The sequence below is a fragment of the Paramisgurnus dabryanus genome, chromosome 17 (assembly GCF_030506205.2).
Source record: "Paramisgurnus dabryanus chromosome 17, PD_genome_1.1, whole genome shotgun sequence".
Lineage (NCBI taxonomy): Eukaryota > Metazoa > Chordata > Actinopteri > Cypriniformes > Cobitidae > Paramisgurnus > Paramisgurnus dabryanus.
Genome location: NC_133353.1, coordinates 7,333,976 through 7,352,129, shown reverse-complemented (window position 1 = coordinate 7,352,129; position 18,154 = coordinate 7,333,976). Strand labels below are relative to the sequence as shown.

Sequence of the window (18,154 nt, the reverse complement as noted above, 5' to 3'; positions counted from 1 at the left end):
AATTTTGTATATATAATTACACACAGATACAAGTATATATTTAAGAAATATTACATGTCTATATACATTTTTTTATTTATATATAATTTATTTTAATTATAATTGTAAATACTTAAAATATCAATATTTTTTCCTTTAAAAATATACATGCATGTGTGTGTATTTATTATATATAATTATTATAATCAGTACACACATGTGATGTAAACAAAACCTTTTGTTCTTCAACCGATTAGTCGCGATTAATCGTTTTGCAGTCCTATGTTGCATCTGAAATCGCATACTGTGACCGTAGGTACTGAATTAGATGAAGTAAAACATTAGGTACTATATAGTATGAATATGGATGATATGAATGAATTCAGACGTACTACATACGCCATGTTGATACATCACGTGACATTCGTTGTCATAAGTTAGCCGTTAAATGGAATGACGTTAAACTAGTGCTATTTAACCACAAGGGACAGCTGTTCAATATATGTATTTGCATTTAAATAGAGCCGCGTTAACGCTTTTGTACAGTTTTTATCACGGGATAGTAAAGGGTTCTTCGAATGAACACTTTGGGATCTTGCCGGAAGTAATAGGTCATCTGGGTACTTTTTGCCTCAAATATTATGAATTCGGACATACTACTCACCTCGCCTACTGCTTTTCGCCTACTATATAGTATGGAAGTAGGCTGTTTCGGACGCATTCCTAGTTTTATTCTATGACATGAAACACACCAGTAATACCCCCACTTGTGACTTTAAAAGGGCAGTTGCTATATGGTACTACAGACTTTGTCGGGACTTCAAACGACATCATGCATGAAGATTTAAAAAAAAAATGCATGGTTAGTGCGGCGCGAAAATCCGCCAAAGTTTGGATTTTTCAACTTTATTTGCGCGGAACAAGCCATCCGTGTATGCCTATTCGCGTTTTTGCATTGACTGACTTTACAAGTTAATCACTCGCGCTTACCGCCTGTTCCGCAACTGGTGTGAACGCACCATCAAGAAACATGTTTTAAAATTTGTTTAATAAAGTTTGAAAGAGTTTGGTGGTGGTGACGTTGATGTAGAGAGACCGTGGTTTAGTGCACTAGTTTTATTTCGAATAAATGCCTTTACACTTCAAAATTAATAAAAGTGGTGTTCATCTGTGAAGATTATCTTGTTGGACAAAACGTGTAAGTGTCATAATGTTGGTTAAAAGTTTTTTGCGATGTTTCAGAAGTCTATGGGAATAATGAATGTTTTTTTTTTATCGAGGGAACCAGTGTCCTAATAAAACTTCCGTGTTGGGCTACAAAAATACGTCATCCCAGTGGCACTCTATGCTTTTGCGGATGATATGCGATGCTATTACTTTTTTAGTGGAAAAACAGGCACTAATCAATCATGCACAATAACACCGGGAAAAAAATGTATTTAAGTATCCCCTGTAGTAGATTCAAGCATGACTGTGCCATCCTAATCCGTTTCCTGTCCCTTATGCAGGTGCAGTCCTCTGTTGCGGTGGGAACACCTGACTACATCTCTCCAGAGATCCTGCAAGCCATGGAGGATGGGAAAGGGAAATACGGCCCCGAGTGTGACTGGTGGTCCCTCGGTGTCTGTATGTATGAGATGCTGTATGGGGAAACTCCTTTCTATGCAGAGTCCCTGGTGGAAACCTACGGCAAGATTATGAACCATAAGGTACAGAGTCAGCAGTGTATCAATGCGCTGTTATTTCATTGTTGCATAATAATGCAGTCATTACTCTTATTATTATGTTACATTTTAGGATGATGCACTATTACATGACCTCACAGTATGTTGTGTGAATGGTTCTGTCCTGTGTTACTCCAGGAGCGCTTCCAGTTCCCCGCCCATGTTACAGACGTCTCTGAGAACGCCAAAGACCTCATCCGCAGGCTCATCTGCAGCAGCGAACACAGGCTGGGCCAAAACGGCATCGCTGACTTCCAGCAGCACCCGTTTTTCACCGGCATTGACTGGGAAAACATTCGTAACTGTGATGCTCCATACATCCCTGAAGTCAGCAGCCCGTCCGACACGTCAAACTTCGATGTGGAAGATGACTGCCTCAAAAACACGGTATGGTACTGTAATCGCAAAACATTTAGGTTACCGACCAGATCTTTTGCTACACAACATAACATATATACATGTATTGCCGTTTTAAAGACATATGCTGTGTTTTTAGGAGACAATGCCGCCTCTTTCCCACACCACCTTCTCTGGACACCATCTTCCTTTTGTAGGTTTTACCTACACCAGTAACTGGTAAGACCACATGAGTAAATTATTAAGAATATTAAGGGGCGGTTCACATTTCGCATCTTTTGAACATGCAAATACGTTATTTTTAATGTACACGCGCAGCAAGCACGCTCAAATTAAGAGTGAAAATAGTTTTCAGAAAGCAGCCTCGGAAAAAAGGAGGAATTGGGAGTGGTTGCACGGTTTTAGACGCGAAATGTGAACCGCTCCCAAGTCAGTATGTTTTAAAAAGTGCTTTAAACAAATTACCCAATCATTTGTGATTAAGCTTTTAAATCACAATGTTCTTCTGAACCTATGATTTTTTTTTTATATGCATTTCTGACACTTTTTGTATGACCCTGCTTTTGTTTTTCAGTAACTTTTCAGACCGTGGTTGCCTACGGGGGTCCGAATCGCCTGCGGAGATGGACGTGTGCGTGCAGCGCGGCCTGGAGGACAGTCTGGCTACCGAGGCGTACGAGCGACGGATCCGCCGTCTGGAGCAGGAGAAACTGGAGCTTGGCCGAAAACTGCAAGGTCTGACGCACTTCCTCTGCCTTCCACAGATGTCTGCTATAAACACAGAAATACCTCAAATTCTTTCTGAAGAAATAATCTTGCTAACGCTTTCCGGAAGTCGTTCTTCTGGCTGAATGTCAGTTTAAATGTCTTCTGGTCCTCAGAGTCCACTAAAGCGGTCCAGGCCCTGCAGTACTCCAGCGGAGACGGACCCGTTTCTGCCAGCCGAGAGTTTGAGGTCCATGGACTGAAGGAGGAGATAGAGACCCTTAAGAAACAGATCGCAGGTAGTTGCTCAGCTCACATGCTGGAGATAAACCTGCAACACACTGCCTTGAACTTCTCACATTGATGTTTGTCCCTTTTCATATCAGACACGGGTCAGGTGCAGCAGCAGTTAGGTCAGTCCGATGCTGCCCGCAGGGACCTGGATGAGTCCTCCAAACAAACTCGTTCTTTGGAAAAACAGCTGAAGAACATTAAGCAGGAGAGAGACGATCTGCAGAAGGTAGAACTCACAAACACCGGCTCATCACCCCAACAACACCACTAGGAAAATAATAAGCCGCTTGTGAAGCTTGTAAAGCGGCCACTTAGGGCACACTCACATTTATATCTAACCCATCCGAACCGTGCCCGAGCGTTATTTTCCCCCTCCCTTGTCCACCAGACTTGCACTGTACTTTGACTGATCTGAGCAAGGGCATGCTTTTGTCATTAGGATGCGATTGTTTTGAAAAAAACAGGAAGTGAACCGAGAGCCCAAGTGAAATGGTGGGCTCGGGCGTGATTAACCAAACCGTACCCGGCCATGATAGAAAGCGATCACACTAGTCAAACGTCGTCCACTTGTGATCCGGTCAAACAAAATGCGTTTTAATACAACCCCAAACAATCTGGTTAAGGTTTGATTATTGTTTGGTATTTGTAAACATGATACTTTTTGCGTATTGAACTATAATTTTGTCATTTTGTAGAACCTCCAGGAATCATCGGAGAAGCTGAGAGCTCAGGGTAAAGAGCTGAAGGAGGCTGATAGTCAGAGGAAACTGGCCATGCAGGAGTTCGGCAAGGTGAGCGAGAGAGTAACGGAGCTGCGCTCGGAAAAGCAGCGCGTCTCGCGACAGCTCCGGGACAAAGAAGAAGAGATGGACGCTCTCAATCAGAAGATGGAGGCGCTACGGCTGGACATCCGCAAAGCTGAGAGAGCTAAGAAAGAGGTGAGTGTGTTAGCGGTTATCAGCAAGGTCGGACATTAATGCTCCATCTCAGTTCATTTACCATATGTGACTATGGATTACAAAATCTTAAGAAGCAAGCGTATATTTGTAGCAATTGTATGGGTCAAAATATCTATTTTTTATGACAAAAATCTTTAGGATATTAAAGTAAACTCACTCCCACTGACATAGTTTAACATTAAATAACATCATACTTGTCCCAAATCGTTAGCGATTAACATTGGCTGCTAACGAATATTTTGCATTTTGAGTTAGATGCTATCTGACTAAGCTTAAAGGAACAGTATGTAGGATTGTGGCCAAAACTGGTATTGCAATCACAAAACGTGTGGCTAAAACTGGTACTGCAATCACACAGCTGGTGGCCAATATACAAAACGACAACATAAACATCAGTTGAGGGCTGCAACTCCACTTTTTAAATGACAGTATCCTGGCCGGACCGCTTTTGTGAGTGATGTAAGTATTTGAAATGAAAATGATTTCTTAATGTCTAGTGACATTTCAGGGCCATTTAATGATTAATTGATATAAATTTCTTACGTACTGTTCCTTTAAGCTATTTAATGTGCACTTCTGGTGTACGATACCTCCGAGTTGACCTAGATGCGACACGGCACTTCGCGAGGCTGAGCTGTGCGTCAGGTGTGCGACCCTCTTAATTAGGGTTTAAAAAATGGGATGAAGAAGAACGTGACCTTTAATAAAAGTCACGTTCTCCCCTTCTTGAAAGGATCTCTCTTTCAGGGGTGTGATTCTTCCGGATAAATCCGGAATTCCGGCTTTTCCGACCTGAAAATGAGGCTTTCGTGAATCATGCAAATCCAAATTTTTTTGTGTGTGTATGTGGGGGGGGGGGGGTTGCAAGGCACCGTTATAAATGACCTCATATCACTCCGCAAGTAGTTTATTTATTTGTCACGATCAAACTTTATTCAAAGCAGAGCTCACCAAAAAGCTTGCAGTCGGATCTCCGGCGTGTGGTGTTGGCTGTGAATTAAAAAAAAATCATGCGTTCGCCTACAAATAGAATGAGAGAAACACATCTTTCACTCTCAACCAAACTAACAAACTAGCCAATCAGAAGTAGAATGGGGAGGGTTCTTTGATGTGTGGCTGAGATCCAGCTGCAGATGCCGCGCTGCCGCGGAAAAGTCACAACAAGTTAACGCAGTCAGCAGGATGAAGATTAAGTAAATGAAGCCTAGTCTAGGTAAGACGACCTTACATATAAAGGACTTAAATCAGTGGCGCTGGGCATGGATAGAAGGAATAGGCAGAGACAAACAGCAAAATTAAGAGAACCAGCCAGGTGTTTGCTGCTTTGACAAAACTGTCCGTTTCAAATCAGACTATGCCAGTAATGTAAATATCAGATTTCTCGTCGAGGTGAAATGCTGTCTCTCAATATCAATATAAAGTTGCGTTTGTGTCAAAACGTTTGCTTGCATTATTATTCTGTAATCACTTACGTTAACGCACGCATATACGCGAATCGGATCCAACGTCATCCTGACGAACACACGCCTGTATTTGCTCCTCTTAATGGTTTGTGAATCTTGCGATTACAGAATAATATAATGACAAACAAACACATTCATGGATCTGGTTTGCCCGTGTGCGTGTGTGTGTGAAACGCGTAGCTCGACTGTGCCAAAAGAACTATGCAAAAGATAAATGCACTTGACTGTCTTTCCAGAAAGTCACAGCATCATTTGAATTAAGTAAGTTTAATGTAACAGTATCCACTTTAAATTCAGCGTTCAAATGTTGTAATCAATAATTAATCTGTATTAAATGCCCTCACTAATTATTCTATGAACATTAAACATGTTTTGACCAATGACAAATCTCATTTACAGTATCAAGTTGTGTATGTGGCTTGTGTGCCTTATTATTATTATTATTATTATTATTACCATATGCAACCAAAGATTTTACTAAAAGGGCACAAATTTATTTACAAAAACATAAAAATCCTCATAGATCTAGTCACTTATTTTTACTCTCAAAATGCACCACACTGTTAGATTTATCTTTAAATGCACAAAGTGACTGATTTTGTTCAGTCTGATACAGTGGCAAGGCTACATAATGGTCAGGGTGGCACTTGCCCACGCAGATTGGCGATTGGCCACTCAGATCTATCAATTTTGAGCTCAAATTATATTTCAACTGTGTTTCATTTTATGTGCATGCGTGCGAATGTATGTCGCCACGTCATGGTAGGTGTGCCATATATTTTCCTGCTTTTTTGTCCTTTGCCAATCACACCTATGCTCTTTACTTCCAGTCATATGGTATGGCAGGTGGACGGGGTCCTGGAGAAGACAACTTTAAACAATCCAATCAGATCTTGATGAACAAATTCAAATCCAGCCCTGACTTAAGGCAATCGCTAATTTTGTTTCATGGCGACTTCAAATTTCGATTTTCTCAATATTTAATTTTTTTACCCCACGATTCCGGATTTCGTAATGTATCTTAGACAAATGATTGTCAATGGAAAGCTTATTTATTCAGATAATATATAAATCAAATGTAAAAAATGTTACCCTTGGACATATGTAGCATTTAAAGAAAAACTTTATATACATTTATTGAATATTTACTCACCCCATGTCATTCAACGTGTTTACGTCTTTCTTTCTTCAGCTGAACACAGTCTAAGATGCATTAAATAATATCCTGCCTCTTCCTTGCTTTATAATGGTCTAAAAGCACATCGATCAATCATAAAAGTAATCCAAGTGGGTTAATAAATGTCTTCTGAAGTGGAGCAATTTATATTTATTTAGCTTTTAGCGATTGTTACAATGCGTATGTAATGGAAACATCTCTCATTGGTTCTCGCTTGACTCATGATTGGTCGTCATATGCATCGTGAGGAAACATCGAGTCATGCGCACACATAAGACATGCGAGAAGCAACAGGTTTTCATGTTTTATTACTTGCCACCATATTTAAGTGGACATTTGTGTCGAAATTTTTTGTAATTTTGTAAAGGCATAATCAACTCTATATAAACATATAACCTATAGACCAATCTCTCATACCCGAATCCCTGAGCATCTCTTGTGTGTTTGTGTGCAGATGGAGGCTCAGGCTGAAGAATGGTCTGCTGAGACTCAGAAAGAGAAGAAATTGAGAGAACGCAGTGAGCAGTACAGCAGACAACTGGAAGAGGAGCTGGAGGGTATAAAGGTCTGCCCAAAAATACACACTTGACTCTTACTCAGTAGTGACGCTATGGTGTTTGTGTGCATACAATCTGTGTTAAATGCCACGGGAGAAAGTATGGCAATATGGACAGTTAGACAGGATGAGAAACGATTATCTGATGTTCCCGTTGTTCTCTCTTTTGCTGGAGCAGCAGAAGCAGGTGGGTCGTTCTCCAAGTGTCGGGTCTTCTGAGCAGAACAAGGAGCTCAGTAAACTACGAGCAGACCTGGAAAAGAAGACTCAAGGCTACGAGGAAGAGCTGTCACGTAGAGATCTCCAGCATGCCAACGAACTGAAGCACCTGCAGAAAGAGCTGCGTGATGCCGAGGGCCAGCATCTCACCCTGAACAATGAGATCTTGATGCTCAAGGATAAGGTGGAGAAGATCCGCAGAGAGAGGTAAAAAAACCTTGACTATATTTTAAATTGACTTGCAATCTATCTGTGAAGTCTAACCCTGATGTTCAATACATTGCCTTCACAGTCAGAGCGAGCGAGAGGAGTTTGAGACCCATTACAAGCAGAAGTGGGAGAGAGAGAGAGTCCTGCTGATGGACGAGAACAAGAAGCTCTCCAATGAATACGACAAGGTGAACACACACACAGAGACTGAGTTTAATGGATTATTTAACAACAAAATTTTAAGAGAATTCACTTTGGGAAATCGTTTATAGGAACACTAGGTTCAGAAAGCGGGAACATTCAGCGTTGTTGTCTGTGGAGTCTCTCCATAGGTCCATTTAAAAGATGCTTCACTGTGCCAATATTTTACTGGGAAGTCGGTCAATATCTTCCCTGTGCTGATCAACAGGCAGGAATTTGGAAAATGCAAGTGTTTTTCCCGAGGACCACTGCGACGGTTCAGGGCTTCGGTCAGAGCACAGTATGAAATAAAACTGGGATAATGTAACAGGAAATGTCTGAATACCCAAGCAAATATTTGTTTTTTAACCAATTGGTTTATAGTGGATTAAACGGAGACTTACGTCTCTCATACTTATTAATACCATGGAGGATCTGAAGGGTTACACTTGAAACACTTGGTATTTCTCTCTCCCCCTAATTTAATTTAATTAAAAGTGCTTTATTGACATCATTGTATATAGTTACAATATTACCAATAATATAAAAAACCAAACATAATATTTATTATGTTGCCAAAATCTACATGGTTTATTTTGTTACGCCACTATCAACACCCTTAGCAACCATTAAACAGAAGGGCAATATTCATTACAATACCGTCAATAATTAAAGATTTATCTTCGAGGTATTACTAATGTTCATAACAGTGCGTAAACTTATTAACAACAAGTCAATATTTATTCTGATATCACCAAAATGTGCGTTTTTTTGTTGTTGTTGTTGTTGTTATGCCACTACCGAAATTCATAGCAATAAACAAACCTTGGCACAATATTTATTAAAATCACGCTAAAAATTTACGATTTATCATTGCAGTGTTACCAATGTTTATAACAGCGAGTAAACTTATTAACAAGAAGTCAATATTTATTCTGATATCATCTAAATGTGTGTGTTTTTTTTTATGCCATTACCAATATTCATAGCAACAAACAAACAAACCTTAACACAATTTTTATCACAGTACCGCCAAAAATTTAAGATTTATCGTTGCGGTGTTAACAGTGTTTATAACGGCGAGTAAACAAATTAACATAAAATCAATATTTATTCTGATATCACCAAAATGTGTTGATGTTGTTGTTACGCTAATACCAATATTCATAGCAATAAGCAAACCTTAGTACAATATTAATTACAATACCGCCAAGAATTTATAATTTATTGTTGCGGTGTTACCAATGTTTATAACAGCGAGTAAACTTATCAACAATAAGTCAATATTTATTCTGTTATCACCAAAATGTGTGGGTTTTTTTGTTATGCCATTACCAATATCCATAGCAATAACCAAACCTTAACACAATATCTATCACAATACCGGCAAGAATTTATGATTCATTGTTGCAGTGTTATCAGTGTTTATAACGGCGAGTAAACTTATTAACAATAAGTCAATATTTATTCTGTTATCACCAAAAATTTGCGGTTTTTTGTTACTCCATTACCAATATTCATAGGAATAAGAAAACCTTAGCGCAATATTTATTGCAATACTGCAAAGAATTGATGATTTATCGTTACGGTGTTACCTATGTTTTTTGGTAAGCCATTACCAATATTCATAGCAATAACCAAACCTTAACACAATATCTATCACAATACCGGCAAGAATTTATGATTTATCGTTGCGGTGTTACCAGTGTTTATAACAGTGAGTAAAAATTTATAACAGTAAGTCAATATTTATTCTGAATTTACCCAAATGTGCGTGTTTTTTGTTACGCTATTACCAATATTCCTAGCAATAAGCAAACCTTAGCATGATATTTATTACATTACCGCTAAGAATTTATGATTTAGCGTTGCGGTGTTACCAATGTTTATAACAGCGAGTAAACTTATTAACGGTATGTTCACACGGGGCGTAAACGCTTCCCATTCACTCTTAATGGGTGAACTGAATTGTGCCGGCGCTGCATCAGTGCATCAGTGAAAATTTTTTAACTTTTTAAGCGGCAACGTGTGCGTCAGCCGATCAGATCGCCTTATGCAAACAACCTAGGCAGAGCCAGCCAATTACGTTTATGGAAGACCGGCGCATGTGTAGCGGCCACTGTGATTGGCTGTTGTCCACGCTTCAGCCATCCTTCCATTAAGCGTTAACACTTCTGTCTTGTGTGAATGTAACGTCACAATGTAAATATTAATTCTGATATTACCCAAATGTGCGTGTTTTTTGTTACGCCATTACCAATATTCATAGCAATAAGCATACCGTAGCACTAGTGCTGCACAATTAATCGCATCGCAATCGCAATGTCAGCCTGTGCGATTATATGACAGCAAAATGTTGCAATTATATTAAATAAATAAATGTGTGGACTTGTTAACACAAACTTTCTGATAACAGTTTGATGATTTCCCTTGCTGTTTAAAAAAGAAAGAAAAACGAACAAAAAAGGCAGTGCACGTGTGTGGTGTGCGTCGTCACTTATACCAGAGCGAAGATGGATGCAGAGGAGGTTGACAGTGATCTGGTACCTAAAAAAAACCTCTATGTCTGTTGTATGGCGGTATTTTGGATTTAGGATTACTGACACTGAGTCAGTGCTACATCACGTGGCAATAAGAAAACATTTCTAGTTTTGCAAATACACATTTTAGCTAAACTGTGTGTGGATTTTCCTTAAAACCCATCAAGTTGACTCATGATACCACCCAATATAATCGCAATCGCACATCGCAATATTAGCATCAATAACCGCAATGGGAAAAATTACCCAAACCGTGCAGCCCTACGTAGCACAATATTTATTACAATACCGCCAAGAATGTACGATTTATCGTTGGGGGGTTACCAATGTTCATAACAGTGATTAAACTTTATTTCAACATTTTTTGCACTACCACCGAAATGTAAGGTCTTTAGTAACAATATAACTCAAATTTGTAACACAAAAGTAAAATTTTGGTGCATTATTTATTATGATAACGTAGCAAAATTACGCCTTTTACATGAACAAGCAATGATGGAAAATATACAATCTGGTAATAAAAAGTGCATTAGGCAATGAGCAAATAAGATGCAAGAACAAAATAATAAAATGCATAAATATAAAAAACAACTTTTAATATAAAATTATGAACAAAAAAAGAGATAAAAGGATGTATGTATTGAATTAACAGCAGAGTGACTTTAACACCACATTTTGTATTTATGTAATGTTATGTAATCCTTTATATAGTGTTGTAATATTATTTCTAATATTTGTTTCTCATACAATTCATAATTACTTAAAAACTGTCATGCACAAGCAGGTGACACCTTGCGTACTCTCCTTAAAGCATTGCACATTTAAACTCTTGTGCATCAGAATATAAGGCCACACCCAAACAAATATTAAAGTCGGTCTCCTTGACATTAGTGTCAGATTTCACTAATGCAACATTACATGTTTTATTGTTTGTGTTTATAGATGAAGTCTGCGAATGAGAAACTGAGCTCTTACAACAAACAACTGGAGGAGGACATGAGAGTACTGGCTGATAAGAAAGAAAGCGTCACCCACTGGGAAGCCCAGATCACTGAAATCATTCAATGGTGAGAAATGGTTCACTTCTGAATGAAACCCCAGGGATAAACTTTTTATGGCTTTTATGTCAAACTGTTATTTGTTTCACTGTGGAGCCATCTGGTGGTGATGTTAAGCTGTGCAGTCCAAAACAACATTTTTTTTCTCTCAGGGTCAGCGATGAGAAAGATGCAAGGGGATATCTGCAGGCTTTGGCCACCAAGATGACTGAAGAGCTGGAGGGTCTGAGGAGCGCCAGCCTGGGTGCACGAGCTACTGTAAGGATCACGAATACTGCCATTAATATGCTTGTTATTATTGAGACATTAAAGCATATTTTGTGATTTATTACAAGTTTTAGACTGGATGTCTTTAGTGAAATGAACTGAATTTCTACTCTTCTCTCTTGGTCTTCCAGGACATGCCATGGAAGATGAGACGTTTGGCTAAGTTGGACATGTCTGCTCGTCTTGAACTCCAGTCTGCACTGGATGCGGAGATCAGAGCCAAACAAACCATTCAAGATGAGCTGAATAAAGTCAAGGCTTCCTTTATGGCCACTGAACGGTAGGAGTCACAAGTCCAAACTCATTAGGAAATTGAAATTGGTCCCTAGTGCCATATTGATATAGAAAACTGTTTGATTATCCAACATTTAATTATTTAGCCAGACTAATGCAAATGGCTGTCATTAATGTCATTTGATTTTTTTTCTCTGTGTTCTTACAGTAAGCTGGAGGAATCTGAAAAGAGTAACCAGGAGCTTCAAGCAGACATCCAGAAACTTAAACAGGAAATGGAGAATCTGCGTACGTCCAGAGGTAAAACACACGCCATTCGTGCCAGGATGAATCTCGTTTGTAGTCTTGTTATTCAGGGTTCCCACGGGTCTTGAAATCCTTGGAGTTTGTGAATTTGGGTAAAAAATTCAAGGCCCTGGGAAGTTTTTGAAAATAAACATACATAGATACAAGTCATTGAAAGTGCTTGAATCTATTTTATGCAAGAATTTTTCTGGAAATAAATCCATATAATTCCCTGTGTAGTGTAGGATAATATCATAAAAATAGACTTTTTAAGCACACGTGCTAAACTGTTCGCCTTAAATTCTTATATCTTCTGTATGTGAATGTTGATTTATACCAAAATGCTTTTTTGCATAGTTGTGTTTAACACATGAAAACGTATCTGGTTACGTATGTAACTGTTGTTCTCTGAGAAGGGAACGAGACGCTGCGTCTCCCTTGCCATGCTTCCTGCGTCCCTGTATCACCGTCTTTGGCCATATTTTAGATAGCGATATACTTCCTGGCTCCCGTGTCACCCTGTCTTTGTCGTTAAGCCTCACCATTGGTTGAATTTGATATACACATTCAGACGCACTTACCCCTGGAGGCGTCCCCAAAGTGTCACCGCAGTGACGCAGCGCGAGTTCCCTCGAAAGGGAACTGTAACAATGTATATTAAAAGGTAACACGATGTAACCTTCTCTCACTTGAAATGTGTCCCCACATTTAGTCCTTGAATTTGAGGGTATTGGACCTGGAAAGCCCTTGAAAGGTCCTTGAATTTAAAGTTAACTAAGGTGTGGGAGCCCTGGTTATTGTTTAGGACTGTTTTCCTGCAAGATGTGTTCATGCATTAGTTTATGTGTTACAGGAGTCAAGCATCAAGATTCCCAGAATTCCTTTCTGGCGTTCCTCAATGCTCCTACTTCTGCCCTGGATCAGTTTGATGTATGTATCAAAAGCCTTTGCATGTGGCTTGTTTTTTTTTATTTTTTTCAATTATGGGGAAATACTCAAGAAGTTAGTATTATTACTTCTTTCTATTTTCTTTAAATGGCTTAAGTGTGTTTTAGTTTTTAATGTGAGAAACAGATCTTGATTATGTATCGTGTGTTTTTGAGGCTATTATGTGCGCTGGTTGAGTGTGAGTGAATCTCTGTGATGTTCATATTATTTTTTCTCTCTCTATCTCTCTGGTTTTGTGCGTATTTAAAGCGCTCTACTGCCTTTGGCTCGGCTGGTAGAGGCAGACATGTAAGCTTTTCTTCTGTGGTGTTTGGTTGAGTGGTCTGTCAATTCATCTTTATTGTGTGGCTTATGCATGCCTATGCTTTGTTTCTGCTTCGCAACGGGACAGGGGATTCGCACAATATATATCCCAAAAAACCTATCTTTACTGCTATTCATCTTGGGTTTTCTGCCAGTTGTGGTTTTTTTTATTGGTGATTCTTCAGATTCTTAATTTTACATCATAGCTATTGATAAACAGGACAGCTTGTGGTGGCCAGACGTTTGTGTTCACCTGTCCTCTCAAGCTAACTCTTTGCTTCCTGAGCAGACACTATCTTAAATAATGAATTGATCGTTTGTGCTATTCATGCTTTCTTTGTCCTTTTGGGTGTTACTGACTGGTGTTTGGGTCTTGTAAAATGTTTTTAACCTTTGGCTTATCATGCAGCAGATATGCATGAACTGTTTCATTGTGCTAGTTGTGTTTGCATAATCTCATTGCATTTGGGTTTTGTTAACATGCTATTTTATGCATGCAACGCATGATTTGTGATGGTGCAGCTAGGATTTGGTCGTATCTTAACTGAATCTCTAGATGTTTCCTTCTCCTCATTCCTCCAACAGATCGACTCCATCGATAACTTCAGCCTGTCCAACACACCTTCCTGTAAAGATGATGGACAGTCCCAGGTCACGTCCCATTCGAGGTCACCCTCAACCACCAGCGATGCCGAGCCCCATGAGGTGAACTTTCACCTCTAATCCTACTTACTTACCCTACTAAACACTTCGAAGGCACTTAACAAATTAAACCTCATAAAAAATGTAAAGCACCCTACATAGGGAACAACCCTGTTAAGGGCTAAGCAGGTTCACTATTCAAATATCTTGAACATGTATATTGGCCAATAATCGGTATTGGTTGATAAAAGCAATTTTTGGCTGATTGGCTGATAGTTAAAATCAGTCGATAGTCATGGCTGATATATCCTGTCAATCAAGAGAAAATGTAAAACAATCATCACTAGTTTGATGTTTAATATTAATGGTCATTAAAGGAAAAAATTACAGAATTCTTCAGAATTTAATTAATGCAAGTTAATATAACCACCAAACTATTGTATCGGCAGATATCCATCTGAAAATTGGCTATCAGTTAAAAACATTTCATATCGGTGCATCCCTACATAACAGTCTTTGCTTTGAAAAGCCTGTGATGCCTTAAAATGCTGTCTAGATAGACTGCACAACAGAGCTTCAATTTTCTTGTATTTGGAGGTACGTATGTTGTGACTAAAATCTGTGAGCGTTTTCTTAACAGGCGGATCAATCACGGCAAAGAGCACAAACTCCATCAGCATACAGTAGCTCTGAACGCAGCACACCTAAGGTAGATAAATAAAAAAATTCACATAAATTATTCATGCAACTTTAACACTGATCTAGATATGTTGTCAACTTAAACCTACCTACTCTCTTTTTCAGCCAAAGGCCCATCAGTTTATTGTGAAATCCTTTACTACGCCCACTAAATGTAGCCAGTGCACTTCTCTGATGGTGGGCCTCATCCGACAGGGCTGTACATGTGAAGGTGAGGGGTCACTGTGGCAACAGCTCAGGTTGTCATAAAAATTACATTATTGGAAATTCATCTCACTTTCCATCCTCTCCTATAGTCTGTAATTTCTCGTGTCACGTGACCTGTGTGGATAAAGCCCCTGCCGTGTGTCCGATCCCACCGGATCAGACCAAAGCACCGTTGGGTATCGACCCCCAGAAGGGCATCGGCACGGCTTATGAAGGCCACGTTAGGGTAAGAAACATTACAGACTGCTGGGGGATAGTTCACCCAAAAATGAAAATTATGTCATTAATGACTCACCCTCATGTCGTTCCAAACCCGTAAGACCTCCGTTCATCTTCGGAACACAGTTTAAGATGTTTTTGATTTAGTCCGAGAGCTTTCGAACGCTTCATTGAACATCTATGTACGGTATACAGACCCGGAAGAGAAGGCAGTGCTGAATAAAGTCGTAATTTTTGGACCAAAATATATCTTCGATGCTTCAACAAATTCTAACTGACCCACTTATGTCACACGGACTACTTTGATGATGTTTTTATTATCTTTCTGGACATGGACAGTATACCGTACATAGGTTTTCAATGGAGGTTTAAAAACTGTAAACATCTTAAAGTGTGTTTTGAAGATGAATGGAGGACTTACGGGTTTGGAACGACATAAGGGTGAGTCATTAATGACATAATTTTTATTTTTGGGTGAACTATCCTTTTAACGAAATGTTGGCAGGGGTAACTCTTGGCAGTGGAAATTTGCGTTCTCTACCTGGAAAAAAAACATCTTGCACTTGGGAATACCTACATTAGATTCTCTATAGATTGAAAATGTCTTTTCTGTCTTAATGCTTTTGACCCATCAGGTTATTGTTTATTTATCATCTCGTAGTTATATAAGAACATTAACGTAGGAAAGAAATGCCGTTTTATTACTCGATGTCTAATTGTGAAATGTTTCCTTGCAGGTTCCTAAGCCATTGGGTGTGAAGAAGGGCTGGCAGAGAGCCATTGCTGTGGTCTGTGACTTCAAACTTTTCCTCTATGATCTCCCAGAAGGCAAAGCTGCTCAGCCTGGTGTTGTGGTGAACCAGGTCATAGATATGAGGTCAGAACCGGATAAACATGTCAGCTTGTTCCTGGTGCTCTGTGTTTATGATTGTGTTTAATATCTAAGGATCTCTCTCTCTCTCTCTCTCTTATTCAGGGACGAGGAGTTCTCAGTTAGTTCAGTTTTGGCATCAGATGTCATTCATGCTAACAGGAAAGACATTCCCTGTATATTTAGAGTGAGTTGCATATATTTAACTTTTTTGTATTTTATAAAAAAATTTATTATTCGTATTTTATATATAATCTTATATTGGTTGCAGGTGACGGCGTCTCAGCTGTCCTCCTCCAGCAAACAGAAATGCTCTATCTTGATCCTGGCAGACAGCGATCAGGAGAGAACAAAATGGGTGGGGCTTCTAAACGAGCTGCACCGCCTCCTAAAGAAGAGCAAACTGAAGGAGCGTTTTGTTTACGTGCCCAAAGAAGCGTATGACTGCGCATTGCCTCTCATAAAAACCACACAGTCTGCTGCTATTATAGGTACAATCCACATTACCAATAGGGAATATTTTTTATTATATTTTAATAGCATTTCAGATGAGTTGTCTTGCACAAAACCAGTCAGGATTAAGCTTTCAAATGAGTCCTGCACCTTTAAAGGCCCCATGAAATCAAAACTGACAATTCTTATTTTTTTATGGAAATTGCAGTTTTCATTATTAACTTTTTATCAGTGTGGGTCATTATTATTTTTAAAAAATGTATTTGCCCTTAAACTTTAATAAAAATCGAAAAATGTACTTCTGCCCTCTTGTGGCAATTCTTTTCTGATGTCATCAGTTTGACAGCTTGGTCGGAGCATCCGTTAACCCCGCCCCCCTCCAACTGTCTTTCTTTTGCCATTTCTAATTGATATGTTTATTTTTCTATATCCAGTCAATTTACAGTGGAAAACACATTTTATTTTTTTCCTCGTATGATATTTTGTTTTGCTTAAAAATGTCACAATACCGTGGCCAAAAAATATAGACAGCATTTTTTAAGCCAATAATTGGTGGAGCCTGCCATCGCCATCTTGGCAGCGCGTCATCGCAAATCACTCGCTAGTAATAATCGAAAACAGGCAAAAGGGTGGGACATGGTTGGAGCCCATGCTTTAACCATGCTCGTCTAGCAATTCAGCTGTCACTCAAGTAGCCACGCCCAAAATTATGCATAAGTTGAGGCTTTATATAATAAAAAAAAAATAATTTTTGTTTATTTACACTGTAGATCATGAGAGGATAGCGCTGGGCAGTGAGGAAGGCTTGTACGTTATTCATGTTACCAAAGATGGTAAGATAAATATTTGTGTTTACGCAATACAATATTTGGGTGGTTGACATTAAACGCTTGTGAAAATCGATAATACAAAGCACATTTTATTCCCAGACATTATCAAGGTAGGAGACAATAAGAAGGTCCATCAGATCGAGCTGATTCCCTCCGAGCAGCTGATCGCCGTGATATCAGGCAAGAACGGTCACGTGCGACTCTACCCCAAGACGGCCCTTGGCGATCGCGAGATCGACTTCAACAAGATAGCTGAGACCAAAGGCTGCCAGAGTGTACTTTCAGGCACGCTCAGACATGGCTCACTCACCTGTCTGTTCGTTGCCATGAAGAAACCGGACAAGGTGATAATCTACGAGCTCAACAGGAGTAAAACGCGTCATCGTAAAGTTCGGGACATTTTGGTCCCCGGGCCGGTGCAGTGGATGGGACTGCACGGCGAGAAGCTCTGCGTGGGTTTCCAGGCCGGATTCCTGCGATACAACCTTCAGGGAGACGGCACTCCCGTTAGCCTCCTCCACCCGGAGGACCACACCCTGTCATTTGTCGAGCATCTGCACCTGGACGCGCTTGGGGCCGTTGAGATCTCCAATAAAGAGATGCTCTTGTGTTTCAGCGGCATTGGTGTGTACGTGGACTGCCAGGGCAGACGGTCACGACAGCAGGAACTGATGTGGCCGGCCACGCCCACTTCTTGCCGTAAGTGATGTGTTGCATGGGTCGACTGGAATAAAATAAAAAATAAAAATCTACTCAATCTCACATTATAAAACTT

General features: G+C 39.6%; 1 protein-coding gene across 4 annotated transcripts in view; it reads left to right on the top strand.

Moving 5' to 3' along the window:
- cdc42bpaa (CDC42 binding protein kinase alpha (DMPK-like) a) overlaps positions 1-18,154 on the top strand; it is a 66,124-nt gene that overhangs the window by 37,897 nt on the left and 10,073 nt on the right. For 3 of the 4 annotated variants that reach the window (XM_065254068.2, XM_065254042.2, XM_065254059.2), the window contains exons 7-31: positions 1,488-1,688; positions 1,842-2,090; positions 2,200-2,279; positions 2,635-2,795; positions 2,942-3,064; positions 3,152-3,285; positions 3,755-3,997; positions 7,113-7,223; positions 7,393-7,640; positions 7,726-7,831; positions 11,306-11,430; positions 11,574-11,679; positions 11,820-11,968; positions 12,131-12,222; positions 13,061-13,137; positions 13,405-13,443; positions 14,044-14,163; positions 14,741-14,809; positions 14,905-15,010; positions 15,096-15,232; positions 15,963-16,102; positions 16,202-16,283; positions 16,368-16,587; positions 17,320-17,382; positions 17,479-18,078. In XM_065254068.2, coding sequence (XP_065110140.1) covers positions 1,488-1,688; positions 1,842-2,090; positions 2,200-2,279; positions 2,635-2,795; positions 2,942-3,064; positions 3,152-3,285; positions 3,755-3,997; positions 7,113-7,223; positions 7,393-7,640; positions 7,726-7,831; positions 11,306-11,430; positions 11,574-11,679; positions 11,820-11,968; positions 12,131-12,222; positions 13,061-13,137; positions 13,405-13,443; positions 14,044-14,163; positions 14,741-14,809; positions 14,905-15,010; positions 15,096-15,232; positions 15,963-16,102; positions 16,202-16,283; positions 16,368-16,587; positions 17,320-17,382; positions 17,479-18,078 — 3,781 coding nt within the window. The remainder of the gene's footprint in view (positions 1-1,487; positions 1,689-1,841; positions 2,091-2,199; positions 2,280-2,634; positions 2,796-2,941; positions 3,065-3,151; positions 3,286-3,754; positions 3,998-7,112; positions 7,224-7,392; positions 7,641-7,725; positions 7,832-11,305; positions 11,431-11,573; positions 11,680-11,819; positions 11,969-12,130; positions 12,223-13,060; positions 13,138-13,404; positions 13,444-14,043; positions 14,164-14,740; positions 14,810-14,904; positions 15,011-15,095; positions 15,233-15,962; positions 16,103-16,201; positions 16,284-16,367; positions 16,588-17,319; positions 17,383-17,478; positions 18,079-18,154) is intronic. The other variant, XM_065254051.2, reaches the window with a different exon arrangement.